The sequence below is a fragment of the Echeneis naucrates genome, chromosome 9, assembly GCF_900963305.1.
Source record: "Echeneis naucrates chromosome 9, fEcheNa1.1, whole genome shotgun sequence".
NCBI classification, from domain to species: domain Eukaryota; kingdom Metazoa; phylum Chordata; class Actinopteri; order Carangiformes; family Echeneidae; genus Echeneis; species Echeneis naucrates.
Window position 1 is genome coordinate 13,931,653 of NC_042519.1, and position 19,314 is coordinate 13,950,966.

General features: G+C 38.9%; 1 protein-coding gene across 1 annotated transcript in view; it reads left to right on the forward strand.

Annotated features, from left to right (window-relative positions):
- Positions 1–19,314, forward strand: part of grid2 (glutamate receptor, ionotropic, delta 2) — a 427,408-nt gene that overhangs the window by 299,635 nt on the left and 108,459 nt on the right. The window contains exon 8 of the mRNA XM_029511194.1: positions 2,162–2,281. Within this exon, the coding sequence (XP_029367054.1) occupies positions 2,162–2,281 (120 nt within the window). The remainder of the gene's footprint in view (positions 1–2,161; positions 2,282–19,314) is intronic.

A 19,314-nucleotide genomic window follows, 5' to 3' on the forward strand; every position in this document is an offset into this window, starting at 1 on the left:
TGAAAGCATATGCCCATCCACTAACACAACTAAAACATACAAGTACAAGTTCAGATTCCTTCCTATTTATAGATGTCTCATGTGTATCTTTTAGCACTTGGATAAAGCATTTCTCTCACTTCATTTGGAGGCCATGTATTTCCATTTCAAGACATTGTGCTCATTACATAAAATTGTGGAGACCAGGCAATATTGTTCCTTGGCAGAGGCACTCTAGTTGAAACAGTAAGATACGTTCACTGCGAAATTCATTTATGCATTTCCATCTCGTATAACTAAAATCCCCTGCAGGGATGAAGAATGACAACAGAGGCTTCTCTAAATAAGTCTACCATTTTTATATCTTTCCTGTCTCATGGAAATCAAGTTTTTTTTTTTTTTTTAATTATTTCAAGAGAAAGTTTCCGAGTTCCTCTCTTCACACCATAGACTTTATAACCCAAATGCTGATGAATTCCAAGGGTTGTATACCATTTTGAAGAACAAGTGCCAATCGGCAAGTTTTCCTCCATCCCTCAACAGTTGACTTTTGGGAGACTTAAGTTTTCATCCTTCACCCGTAATTTTATGAATCTCTGCATTTCACCCTGTGTTTAGCCTTGGGTTTGGCAACACTTTCATCACTGTTAAATCCAATTGGATCAATGCCTTCTGTTTTGATATCAATAAAAAAAAAAAACTCCAGGGATGGCAGTTTGACTGAATGATGAAGCCAAGTGAAATGCTAATTTAGGATTACTGTCAGACAATAATAAATGCAGTGCAATGGCTTTCATATCTATCTCTTCATTTCACCTTGAGATCAGGTTGGGGTTTGGCAACAGTTTCGTCAGCCAGCCCTGGCTGTTAAACCAACCCTGATGGTTGTCTCAACAGAGCTGTGTTAAAGAGCCCTCAGCAGTAAAAGAGTTGAGTTCAACAGTCTGGCATCATTTCCAGTTTCCAGTGCATCAGCAGTGTGCTTTACTTACTGTGGGTGCCCGTGAAGTTAATCAGCATTTTGGTATGCCAGGCCATTATGGTGATGATAAATACTAATTTACAGCTTTTAATGATGAGCTCACTGGCAAACTCCGAGCTAGGAATAAAATACAGTAGTTAAATGCTATTGCACTGGTCTCCAGAGAAGTTCAGTAGCATTTATAGTGTGTGACTGTGTTTGACCTGTTAGTAGACTACATGTGACTGCTCTCTCACTGGCAGCCTTAGCCTCAGTCTCAAGGACCCTAAAAAGTCCTTGAGGTTTAGGCCTGAACAATTTAGGGCTTTTTTAAAACTTGTATTGACCACTTTTAATGGTGCCCACTGTCTTTAGTAGGACTCCATGGGTCTAAGATGTATTTTTCCAGACTTATTACTTTTAAAAATACAGACTTTTGTATCAATTTTAAGAAAATCCAAAACATCAGTCTACCTTATCAATGAGGCAGACATCATTTATTAGAACCTCTTTAAGGTTGGCCATAAAGTGTGATGTGAAGTCAAGATTAGGCATGAATAGTTTTTTGTCTGTTGATAATTTTAGGGGTAGGTCAGGCTGATAGCTGTATTTGCATTGCGTGTGCATGTGTGTGTCATCCCAGGGAAATAAAATGACTGAGTCAGTAATACTCTTGTGTATCAATTTAGTTAAATGGTAATTGACCATATACTGTATTAACATCATTTATAACCCATGCCGTATAGTTTACAAGGTCTGCCTACCTAAATGAATATAGCCTATTAAAACTGCTTTCATGATGGTGATAATTCCATCCCATTTTTTTTCAGACACTTACACACACACACACACACACACACACACACACACACACACACACACACACACACACATAGAGAGTGTGACTCTTATTAAGGATGATAACACCACATGATGACACTACGCCTCCCTGAAGCAGCGGTGGTGTCACTTTTATTGACAGGTTACACTACTGGGGGGCAGGGCAAAGGCTGTGGACTGACATCATGTCTCAGTGTGTGTGTTTCTGTATCTAAAACTCTGGCTTCACTTAGGAATATGTTTTTCCAATGGCACTGTTATTTCACTGAACTGGTAGTTATTAGACATTTCATATTTGCTCTTCCCCTAATTTCTTATGTCTTGGGAAGATTGAAGATTTCACAATCAGTGAAATTAAAACATTCCTGTTTATTCTTGCAGTTTGGCGTGAGTGGCCTCACAAGTTTCCTGGAGTTCACAGACAATGGCACGAACCCCAACATCTTCTTTGAAATCTTGGGAACCAATTATGGAGAGGACAGGGGTCGAGGAGTTAGTCGGGTAAGTAGCTAAGACTGAACCCCTGTGTGGTACGCTGGTGTGGGCTGAGGGCGAATTATTCTCATACACCTAATGCGGATTTACATCATTCTGGGATTACAAGGGAATTTCAGTGCAACAGCATTATTTTCATCTCATATTTATTCTGACATTTCCTTCCTTGTGGCTGCCACCACTGAGTTACCTTTGTGTATTTATTTCTTCTAAGCGGGATTGGTTTTTGTGGGTTTTTTTTGTTTGTTTTTTGTTTTTTTTTTTCAAAAAATGTTTACAGAAGAAACGGTTATATTAGTTTTACAGTTTTTAATCTATTTAATTTCACAAGCTTTTCCTTTGTTGTTTTTTTTTGAGGTTATATGCTTCTTTCCATGTGCACTATTAGGATCGAACTTTAGCCCAGTAACCTCCCCAATATAAAGCTTGGTTTTAATTGGATTAATGACAAGTATTTTCAAGTGGTATTTAGTTATGACACATGCATAATGACTGTAAAGAGGCCCATTCATTCCCTTCAAAGGCACCTACACACACATTCATAAGAAATGGACTGTTTATTTATTGATTATGGTGTGCGCGCATGTGTGTATATACGCTAATATGCATTCATTTGACTTTGTGTAGCTTATTGAATGTGTACATCTCCAGGCACAGTTGAGTAGGTGTCTGTAAAACGTGTTCAGTCTTGTATAAATTCTATTTTTCTTTAGTTCTTAGGAAGAAATTTTTAGTCTGCTTGTCTTATTCACAAAGCTTCGAAGCTGCCAACTCACTTCAAGGTGTGGCTCATACAGAAAAATAAAACACACACTTTGTCTGTCCTTCATACCAGAGGGAACTCCTATAAGATAACAGTTTAGATAGTGAACTGCGATTATGGATAATGCGGTAAAACATCATCATAATGCAGCATGCCATTACAGGCAAAATTAATCTTTAAAGCACAGCATAATTACATTAAGGCACAATTCCCTAATCACAAGGCGTAATTACTTCTGAGGGAATTATGGCACTTGTTATACAGTACTCCTGCCACAAACCCCTTAATACTCAGAGCATTTGTTGGTCCGTCGTTGGGATTCAATTAGATTCATGCTAGCATCCAGTGACTTAAGAGAGGTTGATATTCCTCTCAGTGCCAGTATATTGTATTGGCTTGTAGCTGAATCATTGCTTTCCAAATGATGAGGAGCGCATTAAAAAGGTGTTCATATGGGGTATTTTAACCAGCAAGAAAAACATGGCATGGCCGGTTGACCCCGTATGCTAGTACAATACATAAATAGAGTAAAATTTAAAAAACCCTAACCCTACTAGCAGAGAACAAAACGTGAACCATCTCAGATTTTTGACTGCTTACACTTAACTGTAAGGCTGTTACAGAAAAACCTGCTTAGTCTGATTTAAATGGAGGCTTGTTTCTTTTTTTTTTGTTATTGTAATGGACAAGGCTGTGAATTTGTTTCCTCTATATTTCCCAGCAGCATGATAATGAAAAGATAGATTAAAGGTATCATGATGGAAACTGATGATTATGGAAAGTAACCCTGTGTCATTCACCTCAAGTTAACATGTTCCCTTTTGTAGTGATGGCTTGAGTGACAACACTTAATTCACAGGTTGATTACACTGAATCAATCAGTGGAGGAATGTGGTTCTTCCTTGAAAGGACACCAAGGGGGAGGAGGTGGGGGTGTGTGCGTGTGTCCTTGGAAGTATCCTCGGATACAGTGCCTTAGAATGTGATATGATGAAAAAAAGAGAAAATCAAAGAAAGCTTCAGCTAGAAATACTGAACTTTAGAACTTTAAATATTTGCATATGGTTTATTTTTTTAGAAAACAAAGCTCACCTTAGTGTATTACTCTTCAGAGCAGCTTTTTCAATGTGACTGTTCTTCTTCAGTGTAACCTGTACTCATCTGCAAACATGTAAATTAGATTAGAAGTTATTGGTCAATGTCTTATGTCCTATCAAACACTAGTATTATCAGCAATAAAAAGAGTAACTAATGCTTGATAGATATTGATACTATACAACAAAAGCAATCAGTGGCGATTAATGTCCTTTAATTTTATGCCTTTAATGCAGTTGCGCCAGAGGAAGAAAGGCAGAAAATTTTGGCGTGAGAGAGGTGGGAGGGAGTTGGGTGGCATTCAGAAAACCTGCTGCTGTCAGAACAGGGCCTACATGACATGGGTGCTACCAGGCAGAGGGAGCAGAGGCTGGGTCAAAGCAGTAAATGTATTTTTTATTGAAGATGATTTAGACACAGATGTCCCTGCTATAGGTTGCTGAACCCTTCATAGGGCGTTCACCGGTAGAACAGACTGCTACCTCATGTCCCACCTTAAGTATCTCTCAGAACCTGAGTAAGAGGCTGTTGACTAAAGGGTTCAGTGTTTTGCAGTGATTTGCACTCCCAGGGAGGTAATTGGTTCTGTTGGTGTGTTTTTTTTTTTTTTTTCTTGTTTTTGAGCAGGATTACATAAAATACATTACACTTGGTGGAAAGATGTAGCATGCATGTTGCTTTCAATCCCAGAGTTTATCAGTTTTCTTAACACTGTCTGTTGGTGGAATTTGAGACATTTTGACATAAATAATGTATAGACCTTGTTTTATATATTACATACATTGCACTGTTAAGGTATATGACCTTGCAGAATTTGGTGTGGATGGATCCAAATAATAATTCAGACATTGCAGAAGAAAACTGTCTTGGTGGAAGCATCCAGTCTACTGAGCATCATTCTAGTTGGTTTGTGTATTTGTTGTCAGGAGGATTATTTAAATCGCTCTGAACCAATGTGAAGTGGAGGTATAGGAAAGGAAAAGGATGAACCCAATTTTGACGTGAATCTGGTTTAAAGGTTTGAAGGCATGAGGAACAATCAAATATTTAGTTGATAAGCTTTCAACTGCATTATGTGACTATATAGTTGCCATTTTGGGATATTTGAGATATTTTTGAATTTTTAGGAAAAAATGTATAGATCTATAGATTGTTTGGATTTATTGTAGGTGTTTGCTCTACTTCGTGCTACTCCATTCTTCGCATTGACTCATGTTCCTTCTGCCTTTTTTGTCTGTTTCAATGTTTGGACAAGAACCTGTATGTAACATTAACTAAGTCACATAATGCAGTTGAAAGCTTATCAACTAAATATTTGATTGTTAGAGCTTGCAAACCTTTCTTGGACCGATATTTATTCCATTATTTAGTCTTTACTCAGGAGTCAGTCTGTTTCTTCATGCTTATGGACACAGAGGATTGCCCTGACAATGATCTTTCTTAGAGGAAACGTGTTCCTTTTAAACCAGATTAAATTAGCATTGGTTATTTTTCCACATAAATTATTGATCACCATCACCTCCATCTCTGCTCACATCATCTGTGTTGTTTGCATAAACTTTCATTCCGTACGAGGCCAAATGTATTTGTCTTGTATGCGACTGCTTTAAGGACACTGATAAGTCTTACAAAAATCATGATAATGAGTGCATCCCTATGCATTTATATAGAGAACCTATTTGATGCTTCAATAAGCAAAATTTATGAATTATAAATGACATGCTCCAAAGAACCAAATACAATGTAACCACTGAGCTAGTGGGATACTGACATGTGGAAAGTGTGTGTGGGTGATCATACCATTAACTGTATGCATAATCCTCCAATTACAGTATTAAGTCGACATTCTGTTGAGGATACCCTTTAACCTTTCTATGCCCCGTTTGTGACTGTTCTCTCTCCTCTTTCAGCCTTTTCTTATCCCTGCTGAGTCTCATTAATGACAACCACAGTTTTTTTTTTTTTTTTTTTGTTCTCCTATTTTACCTTAATTAAGTTATTCTTCCGAGATCCTCTCACCATTTCCCCAGCTCACTTCCCTCCTCGTCTTTCTCAGCCTCTATCCTGCCTGTCATTTTGTAAATCTTCCACTTCTCTCCAATGTGCTGTCAACTTTGTCAATGCTCAGTCCCTTGTCATGGTTTTAAATCCAATCATACTTAGCACATATGCATGCAGTTGTCTAGTGATAAGGATAATGGGAGACACCTGAGATCGGTCATAATTATTACTGCTGCACTGTGGTAGAAATTGGCTTTCTGCTCCATTACCCTCATACAAGAGAGCCTATACCTTTCTCTATACACTTCGACAGGCATGCAAGGCTCCACTGCTCTTTTATATGGAGGCGACAAGTCTGCCATGTGTAATTGCTTCATTAGCTATCTGTAACATCTTAAATGTCTTTAGAGAGGAAAACAATATCAGATTTAAACCTGAAAACCTGTGCAATAAAATAAAGGTTGTGGCTAATCAGGAAGAAAAAGGAGCATGTGGAGAGGAGGCTGATGAGTGAGGGCAGAAAGACTGATATGTTGCTAAATTAAAGAAAGGTAAAATCAAACAGGTAGAAAAGCTAGAGAGACGGGTGGCCCAATTCTGAGAGGTCATATACGAGAGACAGAGCCAACAGCACAAGTCATAATGGAGCCACAATCATTGCACTCATTGCACTCACCCTGTCACACATGCACTTGCTCTTTTCTCTCCCCTTGAATCAGCACATGTTCTCCATCTTTTGGTAGCAGCACAGAAATAGTCTCCTCTTTACATGAAGCAATGGTCTGCAAACTGGACTTTTCTTAAATTGAGGTCACCTTCAATTATCATCTCTAGTCTTATCTGACGTGTGGTAAATTATGTGAAGTGACTTCAGAGAGTCACAGGACGTTAGAAGGCCCTCATAGTCCTGTCATCATGTGAGAAACATTTCCTTCCATTACAAGTTTTGAACGATTGCGGTATATTTTTCAATGTGATGGCTTAATTTGCCCAGCAGCTCAACGACGCGCATGCAATCACTTGCAGACCCCTCCCCATCTCCACCCTCAACATACAGACAGAGGCACGCGCACACACAAACGCTTAGCTAATCATGGGAGCTTTGCATACAAATTCATGTCTGTCTCCCTCATGATCAGTATATGGCATGAATAGCTATTGGGTGTGTCCCATGCTGCAGTTGGGGGGGGGGCTTATATCATAGGTCTTAGTCTGACACAGCACCTGGCAGCAGCTTCCATCTGTTTGTTTGTTTCAGCTGTTATTGGCTTGCAGAGCAATATCCTGTTGTTGGTGTCGGTTCAGATGTTGCCTTCATCCACTCACAGTCAAACACGAGGACTCATCCACTAATCAGCTGGTGAAATCAAAGAACTCAAATATGAGGAATGGCTTTTATATTATTGGGAGGCCAAACTAATGTTGACTTTTTCAAACTGTCCATAGTAACCATGGCTTCTATAGTACAATTAAGAGGCAATAATATAGTGCCACATCCTAATTATGTTAATAGATAGCGTAGTCCATAATCCCAGATTCCTTTCAAACATAGTTGGATTTTTAATTTAGCTGTAGAGAAATACATTTTTCTGAGACGGGATTGTCTACAGCCATTCCAGTTTTGCAAGTTTTTCAATGTAAAATAATGTCAACGTTGAAGAGGTGTTATGATGTTAAAAAAAAATTAGTTTTGTCATACAAACAAAAGCAAAAGACTATATACATAAAGCCATTACACTGGTTGTTATAGTACATGCTGAGATGGTATGATGTGATTTTGTTGGATGGAAAGTCAAGGGAGAAGCCAAGGATTCATCTTCTGGACATAATGAATGTCTCCTTCATGGCATTTCATACAAATCCAGCTAATATTGGTTTGTCTAAAAGAGCAATAGACTGACACAGTAGACCACCTGACATCACCACTGCTAGAGCCATGCAGCTAATGTGGCTAAAATGGTTATGAGCACAAATAATTCTACCCAATATAAAAGTGAATTTGGGCACCTTATATGGAAATGGCTGTTTATCTAAGGGTATATAAAAATATCAAAATAGGCACATTAAGTTTTGCTCAGTGCTAAAATAATAACCAAGGCAAAATAGAGATTTTAAAATGAAAATCGATTCAAATGTATCACACAAAGGATGCAGATGGAGTACAGGAAACTCTCACCAATCCTCAGATCATGGAAGTACTATTTTACGTAGGTTAGAAAAGGGGGAACACCAATGGAACTGATTATTACAATTATGTAAAATAAATAAATAAATAAATAAAAAGTCCTCGAGGGTCAGAAAGAAAGGTTGACAAAAAAATTGGATGGTTAGAGATGAGGTAAGCAATGAGTCAGATCAATAAAAACAGAGAAAGATAGATGGCCATTATGTGAGGTGCAAAAATTAATCAGTAAGTTAGAGAGGAAGTAAAATGAATAAATCAAGAGGGGGAGAGAAAGCAAATCTTGTTTAAAACATGCAAGGAGTGAAGGGCATAACGATGGTGACAGAAAAAATATCTCCAAGGGGAAGGATCCCTATTCCTTCCAATTTTCCAGCCTATTAGGTAGATTTTCATGTATCATTATTCAGAATATGTTCCCCACCTCCAGGCCAGGTGGTTCATTGTGGAAAGGATGAAGGGGGCAGGACAGAAAAATAAAGGAGATGCAGTAAAACATGCAAGGATAAAGGGAATAAGGGAAACAAGCAGGAGGGAAACCAGAGGAGTAAAAGAGAGAGAGGGCATTATTGAATTTTCCTGCTTCACTGCTCCAGTGGGGGAGTGGAGGGTTTGGCAAATACTGGAACTAGGTTTAAGTATGTAAAAAATTAGGAGTCATTCTGACTTCTTCAAGGCACATCACAGCCTGTCTCCTCCTTTACACAACAGCCAAGGCAAAGATGTTATTCAGAGAGTCTCTGTGCCCTTTTCCATTTCCTTAGCATCTCATACTGGATTATTATTGTTATCCCAATGCCGTCACCTAGTGTGAAATGACTACTGCATACTAATGAACACATTTCAAACAGATTGCTGCACATTCCATGCATTTTAATGCAAATGTGCTTAAATAATGCATTTAAGTGCATTATTTTGCTTTTCTGTTTAATATCTTTTAAGTAATTTTTACTATTGTTTAGTTTGATGCCGTTTCCAGCATTCAAACTGGTTAGAATAAGTCTTAATGTCTTCAATTAAAACTGGCTAATTAAGGCCTTAAATTGTCTTAAATTCACCATAAACTTGCTACAGGTATTAAATTTCCAGGTGGTGCCTTTAATGCTGATGGAAAAGCACAGTGGCCAGGTTTAAATTGTCATTTAAAAAAAATAAAAAAGTCTCAAATTTTATGTTTTGAAATCTTGAAAAGTATTAAATTTTACTCTTAAAATGGTGCAAGGACCCTGTAAAAATAAAATTTTAAGACTTGCATTTAGCTCCCTGTTATCTTATCAATTCAAATCCTCTTTTGAAACAAACTTTTACAGTGCATATTACCACCAAATGCCAACACACACCGAAGCTGGTATTTAAATTGCTTCTTCTGTTTATTTCTATTCATTTATAGACAAGCAGGGCTTAAAAGAGCCAATACATCTACATTAACTGCAACATGCTGTGGCATTTGCTACTTGCTACAGAGAGCCTTCATTAATTTTTACAGTGGCCTGTGGGTGCAAGAGCACTTCAGCTTAGTTTACCATTTAATGTTACAAAACTATTTCATTTGGAAACCCTGCTATGTTACACTGCCTCTGGTATAAGGTTTCAGAGCCATTTCCATGTAATAGTAAAGGTGCAATGTGTGGCGACTGAGACTGTCATACAAAACTATCTGTATAAAATCCTCTGCTCTAAAATTACCTGTCTTGAGCCATGAAAAGCTGTTTCTAATGACCTCAGCATTGATACATGTATACGAAGAAAAGAAATAAAAATGGCATGCTATAACATGGTGTTATCTTAGTTGTTGGTCATTGATGTTTGTTGTCTGTTTTCATGCTGAAATTAAGGCTGAAGTCAGCTTTGCCCTGGTCATTTGTGGCTGTAATGGCAGCAAACATGTCCTGTTGCTCATAAGTTGAGCCTTTTCTCCATTTTACCCTGAACACCTTGACTCAGAGAATAAACAGATAACGAAACCCAGATAACTCATTGAAACCCCCCACACAGAGCAGATGAGTATGTTTCCCAATGTATTGAAGTGTTCCTTTCTTACCTTTTTCCCTGTCTTCCTCTGAGGTGTGGCAGGGGGAGTGTAAAAAGCTATTATTTAAACTTTTGAAAAAGCAGCTTTTATCATTGTTAGCTCATGAATAGTTGAGTATTTGCACGCTTCCTCTATTGTTTGATTGATGTCAGCGATTTGTTGTAGCTGGAAGGATGTGTCAATCATGAGTGAACACATATGCACTGACCAGCAAGTTATATTCTGGGTGACCACAGCACAGTGGGCACTAGACACAAATTCAAGCTGACAGACTGCCTCTGGTGTCCTTGGATCAGCTAAGTGTGGCAGCACATGTGAGTTTTAGCTGTGTGCATGTGTTGCTGTGTATGCAAGAGAGAAGACGGATATTAAAGAGTAGAGAGAGGTGGAAGAACAGGGGAGTGAAATTGAGAGGAATAAGGGAAGCAAATAACTGAAACAAACAAATATGAAAACGCAGAGGAGTAGGTGATAGCATTTTTTAACAATTACCTGCTGTCACACAAACCCCATTGGGAAATTCATTGTGCCAAACAAAAAGTTCTGAGTTGTGTAAACAGTATGGGTAACACCAAACGGTAGCCCGACAGCTACTTGTCTGCTTCTCCTTTTGTTGAGACAAGCCAGGAGAAGTTTTATTCCCCAGGCACTCTACTGTCAATCCCGTCTCACGTCTCAACCAAGGGAGATTCTGTTCAATGATGTAATGAAACCAAGCGTAAGCATGCAGATTTTTCAGGAATTAATGCTTCTGTATGGGAGCAGCCATATGATAAGGTTCTTCTTCATATTATCACTTAAACTCTGCTGTGAAAGCTCCCGGCCTCTCGTGGAAACAAAGAGAGGAAGCAAGAAAGAAAGTATGAAAGAATGGCAGTGCTATGGTATGAGCACATACAAAAGTTCTCAGTCTGCTTTTTACCTATTTCTGGAATACTGGAGGCACAAGTGACTGTATAAAATCTGTGCCTGAAAAGAAAAACACACAGAGAGCAGCTCAGGAAGTCGGCATTATAAATCTCTCATGCCAGCCTTTCACCTTGTTGATTTTCTTCACTGTGCTGCAGTGAAGTATGAGCTATCCCTTTCTGCATTTTGACAGTAATAGTCCCCCCTTTTTTTTTTTCTTTTGATTCACTTGTATGACTTCTAATTTAAAACAAATTCATGCTGACCTCTGGACAGATTATTGTATACAGACATAGTGACATACAGGCAGAGAGAGAGTCACTTACCAAATTCTCTGAATTGAAGATGCCTTATTAATACATTACTTTGCCTTGGAGTAGAGAAAGAAAGGTTAACTGATGTCTTCGTCAATGGAAGAATAATGGTTTAGAGAGATTAAGAGAAAGTGGTGGTGAGGAGGCTCAACAGGGAGCTGTTTGCAGTGGTGGGTGGAGAGAAGGATAGGGAGGTGAAAAAAAAGAACAAGTTCTGTTTTAACCCTCGAGCTAATCATTTATTTAAGTTGTACCAAAGAGATGTATGGATGGATGAGTAGAGAGGTGAGGAGTTGATAGATAGACGGGGGGGATAGGGAAATGAGATGGGCTGTCAGTCCTTGGGTTAATCTTGGCTACACGGAGGATGGATGGATGGATGGATGGATGAATTGACGTGTGCTGATGTGAAGGTGAGATAAGGGAATGGCCTAATTGCTTGTGACCTGTCTGTAAACACTGCACTACAACGCTGACAGCAGGGCATGCAGGAGGGATTGGTGTCAATGAAATAAGTTAGGGAGCAGTGGTATCTGACCCCAAGGTTGTGTCCTCGTGTTCAACACACCTTGGCTTTGTGAGTGAGAGCAGACAGCTGGCCTAGAGAGAGAAGAGGGGAGAGGAACTCGGCTGAAACTTTGAGGCAAGAGAAAAGCATTTCAGCAGCAGAGAGATTGGTCAAGGATTACCAAGCAAAGAAGAGCTGAGGTGAGCTGAATAATAAAATTGGTAGTGGACACAATGGCAAGTATCTACAGAGACAAAATTGTCATTGAGTTAGGCCAGAATATCATGTGTTGATATTATTACTCTGGCAAAGGAAAAAAGAAGCAGAGGTTTGGGAAATCATAAGAGTGTTTGTCATGGATAAGGTCTCGCTCCTCTACAGTGAAGAAAACTGTCAGGCCGAAGCTTAGTCTAGGGCAAAGCTGCCCACAAAGATAAAATTTAATCTGCAGTAAAACTGATGAATACAGAGGATATGGACAGGCAAACACATTACACACTGGCAGACACATGTCTCCAGAAGAAATAATGTACAGAGACGGTTCAAAGACAAAAATAGATGAAAAAAAAAAAAAATTCCAAACAACAGTTTTCTGCACAGTTTGTCTTGCTGTTCTTAAAAAAAACGAAAGAAAGAAATTTAACTGAAAAGTCAAACGTGGGAGAGGGGCTGCAGAGGTCTATTCAGGCAGTGTTGGGCATGTAAGACAAGTTCCAGATAATTTTAAAGCTTTCAGTCATCCAAGTAACCAGAAATAGGCGAGGGAAGAAAGAAACAGAGATACAGTGAGGAAGTCAGATGTGTAAGGTGAACATGACTAAGTGGGCTGCCCTGTATGTGAGTGAATAACACTGAGTCAATACCATTACTGTACTTCACCATAAACTTGGCAGACTTTCCACATTCTCTCAGGGCTCAATCTCAGCTAGATCTTTGTCAAAAATTTCATTTGGGGCTGTTGATGATGTAACTGTCGAAGGAGGTGTGTGAATTGATGAAACCAATCAGTGTCCAGTGGTTCTTGTTTTAACAGCTTGTCCTTAACAAAAGTAAAATAAACGGATACACCTGCCTTCTCATCACTCAGAGTACTCTGCCATAATGGCTGGCACCATTTCCTGTAATCCTGAGTCTTAGTCGAAGCCTATAGACAAGTGTTGCTCTTTCAAATCATAGCTATAAACCTGTACTTGTCAATTCTGGAAGAAATTCTAAGATCTCATTGTTCTCAAAAGTGCATACATTTAAAGACACTCAAGTGCGCTGAAGAGAGGGTTAGAGAAACAAATAGCTGCATGACTTTAGATCTTAGGTGTAATCCTGCCTCTAGAGGACAATCATGGCATCTTCATTCTTCAACTGAATATTCATTAAATATTGGCTCAACGCTATTAAGAACACCAGCCAATTATTCCCCCGTTATAATTACTAAGACCTCATTATCAGTATAAAGTTTTTCATCACGCATACACTTAATATGATAAAAGATCCCCAGGCAGCAGTTAACCCCTTAAGAGCCACTTTACAGTCTCAGTAAAGGAAACGTTTCCTTTAACCAAGCCATAATGGTATGGTCCAAGCTGTAGGAGAAGTGCATCATCACCCCACATTATATATCCACCAACTTAGCTGCAGTCCCTTATTACACAACTGGATGCAGAAATGAAATGTGAAATATGGCTCATCAGATACATTTACCTTGGTACCTGTTTTCACTGCCTGCTGTCTATTATATGCTGGGATTGCATGCGACTGTGATCCTTAAAGGGATAAAGAAATGAAACTGCCCCACTGATACATTGTGTACTACTGATCAACATATGCTGTTTCAGTCCACTGATGCAACAACTTCTTCTGAAACCTTAGATTTCTGAATATCCACTGAAAAAGAGGCTTCTCTTGATGGCTTAATCAGTGTTTCATTCCAAAAATAAGGAAATTAATTTCTCTTTATCTCATATATATATATATATATATATATATATATATATATATATATATATATATATATATATATATATATATATAAAATATGCTGTCTGTGGTTTGTCTTCTTCGTTCACTGATAAATGCACAATGCACTCCACTCGCATTACACCCTATCTCAGTCTTGCAGGAGAATGAATCCCGAACAATCATATCATGTAATAATCTGAGAGTGAATCACCACATACCTACCGTAGATTTCTTCCTCGGCTTAATAAGCATAGGCAAGAGGGATTTACAGCGTGTACACTCCTGTGTGTGTGTGTGTTGTGTACGTGGTTACACGTACTAAAGTGATTATGGGCGGTGCAGATTTGCATTGGTTTGATACGCCATTCATCTTTCCCTCCCTCTTCTTCCACCTCATCTCAGTCCTCACTCCTTCGTTTCATTTTCTCGTCTCTTATCTCCTTTTCTGCTATCTCTTTTTGTTACATACTCTCGCATTCTACTTTCTCTGTCTTTGCAGTCGGCCCTTTTAGGTGCATGATTTCACTGGAAACTGTTACTGAGTACGATCCAAGCTGTTCATCTGCTCTGTCTTCGTCTAAATTTGCCCAGCCTTAGACCATGTGCACACAAAAATACATTTTTCTACTTATCCTATTTTCTATTTAGTCTCCTAAATAGAACCTTAACATGCCAGTTTGAAGTTGTAATGTGAACAATGAAGAGTGAGGTCTTTGAAAATACATAGGATTGCCACCTTGTTAGTGTTACGCAATCATGAGCTCAATACTTAAGCTTATGATTAATGACTTTAGACACATGTGGCAATATTGTGTGGAACCTGGCCATTGTGTGTCTATGATGAAACACTAAATTTAAATAAGAGTCACAGATCTTAGGGTGAACAGGTAGAGTGTGGCCAAAAGGTTTTGGCACATAAACTTAATAAGTAGCTCTTCCAACCAATCGTCTCTTGAGACACAGAAACAAAGAGCAGTCTTTAAGTGGCATAAGCACACACAAAACACACAGAATGAATTCTTTGGCATTTATAATTTTTACTGTTGATTGTACATTCATCATGTTGCTGCTCATTTTAAGTGGAGCTGTAAAAACACACAATAAGGCACACAAATGTCGTCAAAATGATGCGCTTACAAGAGAAAAAATGTCCATAAGAATATAGAGTCCAGTAATGTTGTGAGTTGTAATTTGTGCAAAAATTGACTCTCAAAATGTGTGTATGTGCTGATTCTGACTCCTATCTTTCATTACTTTTTATGTTTGTAACAATTCATACTCCCTCTAATTAACTATTATTAACAGCATTAAATAATCAACCTTACTTCCTCATAGTTGAATACTTTTTTCTTACTCTTTCATGGACTAACTACTCTTCTCTCTTCATGTATCAGTCATATTCTTGTCTCATGTGACAGCCTGTTTCTTGCCTCCAGTGTAAGGTCCCTCCTTCCCTCTCTCCTTTGCTCTCCCTTTCTTTCTCTCTGCCAGCTAGGGCTGCAGGCTTTCGGCAGCATTACAGCGTGTAAACCTTGGATTACAGCAGTCAGTCTGCCTAGAACTGCATGCCTCTTTGGATCACAAATAGACAAGTGTGTGAATACACACCCACCCACACACCTCTTGCAAATACACAACATTGTACATAGCACTCAAGTGCCCACATACAATGTAGAAAAGCAGTATAATTTTGCAACATATTGCCATCTGCCAAGTTGCTAAATGTTCATACTGAATGCACAGTATATGTAAAAGACTTGCAGACAGTTTACTTTTACTTTCAGTACTCTCCCTTGAAATTTCAGAATTAGCTAATGGCAGCTAAAGCATGATAAAAGTTTCTGGATGTGTTAAGGCAAACACAGCTGTTGGTTGCTTGGGGATCATAGTTTAATATTTAAAAGTGAAGTGAAACCATAAGTATGAGACTACCCATTTACTTTTACCTTTTCCTAATCTTGACCAAAGGCCTGTTGCATGAACCTATAACCACACAGGAGACTCTGTATGTGAACAGGGTTTTGTATGTCAAGAATCCACACCTAACTCCCACCTCCCCATAGCACTGAAACATTTAATTCCCTCAAAAAAAAAAAAAAAAAAAAATACTGGCAATGAATAAAATAAAAATATTAATAGCATTTTTAGACTCAAAAGATACTCTATGCAGTCCCAGATGAAGTGCAGCCATGATGGTGTTTTTGCTCAGGCTTCATATACAGAGTCCACTGAGGGACACTATTTGATTGTACAGCCACTCAAATGTTTTTGTTTATTTCAAGATACCCACTTTTTACCTGAAATTTGCCCTTCACAGGGCAATGCACCAGGAAATATGCATTTGTTCTTACTTTTTATTTTTGTTTTTCTGTGGGCTGGTGTGCTGTAGGCAGGAAATAGGTGAGAGCAAGAGCATTATGCGCTGTGAATTTAATGTATAGAAAAAAGAGGTGAATCAAGCCCATTGTACCACACTAGTACACCTTTGTCTCCCCTTCCTCTCGTCTTTGTGTCTTTTTCCTACTCTCACCCCACTGTGAGTTTGTCTGACTGTTTGCAGTGAAAATTGCTCTCTGTTGCATATCCATGATGATCTATCATATAGTCATTCGTTTCTCTGTCCACTCTGTCTGCCTGCTGTGCTGTTTGTCCCTCTTGTCTGTTACTGCTAGATGAGTGTCAGTTTACGGGAGAGGTCAAGACGTGTGTTAATGATACAAAACGCTTTTGGATATACCAGGCTCAGAGACAGGCCTTCGGTTAACAACAGGAATCAAAGTGACGGGTGACAGGATTGTATATGTGACTGTGCGTCTGAGGGAGTGTTGGACAGCTGAGAAGTGAAGGGTGCCAAGTCTATGTTATTGCCAGAATGGCAGCAAAACAGCCCTCAAATGTCCACATGTGCGGCACATTCACTCTTACAATCCAAAAATGTCAGTATCCATTTCTTAGAGGTAGAGCACATCATGTACAGCTGACTACCAAACCCGCCATGTGTTTCACAACTGAGTCAAGCTTACTGACTGAGTGACCAGCTCATTGGGTTGCTGACTGACTGACTGACTGACTGACTGCCTGAATGACTGAATGTATTTTGTCAACTTACTGAAACCTTGGTGAACTGGCAGTACAGCTGAGTTTCTGTAAAATTATTTGTCGAATTATTTCTCAACGCTAAATTGAGATTTTCACATTGTGATTGATGTTGAGATTGCATTCAACAAATCCACTACAATTTGAAGTTAAACTTGCTACCAGATGGCCTCATTTGTTTACTCATAATAAAAAAGGGTATTGTTATTCACCCTATTTGAATGGGCTAACCTAAACCTAACCCTAACCCTTATGAAAAATAATTCTTTAGATTTTAGGACCTAAATGTATAAATTTAGAAGATAATAAACGAATGTACAGAACCACATTATTTTTTCTCAGTTCCTTTTTTTTGTAGGAATACCTTCTCTGTGGAGAAATTTTAAAGTATACCAAAAAGTCTGGAACTCTTCTGTTTGAACAGCTGTTGCAGTCACACTTTGCACACATAGTATCAGAAGACTTGATTAAGTCCAGTATGGCCAGGACACACTTAAAGCAGCATTGCTGCCTACCTGGGATGTGTGTATCATCAAAAAGTGTTCACTGTAAACAGATCTTATTTCAGCAATAAAACAATTCTGTCTAGCTGAGACATCTGTGGATTTTTTATTATGTTTTGTTTTCAGAAATTCTCCAATGTCCTTTGTTTTTTGAATTGCCTTTGCAGTAAAGTGGCAATGAAAAAAGAGGAGAAAGAAGTAGAAACGTTAAAACTGATTTGCTGTAGTCTTGCTGAGCTCTCTGCTGTTTTAATGATTCAGATAGAAATTGTAATTTTTTTGGAGATGTTGAATGAATCACCTGTGGTGGACTGATATTTGAACTGGATTAAAAAGGGTCATGACGATGTGTGTCACACGTTCCACATGCCCCCTCTCTGATGGTTTAAAACCATAATTTCAAGGCAAGTTTTACATTTAATTCCATTATCTAACCACACATGCTATGTACATGTATAATTTTATACCCTACATGTATGTGCATGTTATTTTTATTATTATTTATAACCCAGTGGTATTTAATGACTCAAGATTTATCCTGCTTTGCTTAACTTCACTCAGCAGTCTATGGATTCACATTTTCATCTGTAAATGCATCCTTATGTCAGACTGTGTGCATGGTCAGGTTTCAGCCACAGGCTCTCTGTACAGCATGTACTTAGGCCCAGTCCCAATACACCCTCTACCCCTACTTTTTAGCCCTATCCCTAAATTTTGCGTGTTCCCATGAGGGTAGTGGTGTCCCAATTACTTTTTTCATGTAGGGGGCGTAACGAGGGGTAGGGGCTATGAATCTAGTCCTTCACATCGAGGGTTTTCCAATTCTGACTGACTTCCCAAGGAAGGGCAAGTGAAAATTTCCCAGAATGCTTCATGTCATAGTGAATCAAACAACAATGGTGACCCTCAGAGAGCGAGAGGATGTGGAGAGGTCGGAGAGGTCGGAGAAGAAAAACCTCAAAATATTCACGAGAGAAGATGTCAATGCTGTTTTCTTCTCTGTGCACCTCTTTATTTATCAACCGAAGCATGATGAATGCTCAAAACAATGACCGCAACTGTAGACTTTTTTTATTGACAAAATTTACATTGACAGAGTACGAACAGGGTGAGGGGGTTACATATGCAAATAAAATAATGCGGATTGAAATTTACAAGAACCGTAGCCTCTATATTGCGGCTGGGACCATGCAGTCACTTGCGTGCCTGAATGTAGCCTACACAGTGACAGTAGCAAGTGGTGTCCCAATTGCTAGGGGAGATTACAAAGCCCTACCCCTTGTGGCTTCCTTTTGAGGGTGAAGGTAGTGAGTAGGGTGAACATCGGGATTGGGCCTTAAGCTTGGCCTATTTGTGTCTGAAGTCCTGCTGGAAATGGCACATAGAAGCTGCAGTTTCAAATATTATATACACTACACTACTGCACCTGAGTAGGTAAGTAATGCGTAGGTAACCCACAAAGCCAAATTTTCTCACAATGCTCTTGATGACAACTTAGAAATTTGAGGAGAAGCAGAAACAGCTTTTGGCTACAGCTGCCCTGTTATGTGCAAGAAAATAAAAACCAACAAGAGAAGATGCAGCGCTGCTCCACTGCCCTGGTTACATTGTCGGGAATTCTCCACTCAATTTGGACCGCATGGAGAATTCACAGGGAAAATGCATGGCTTCTCTGCCCAC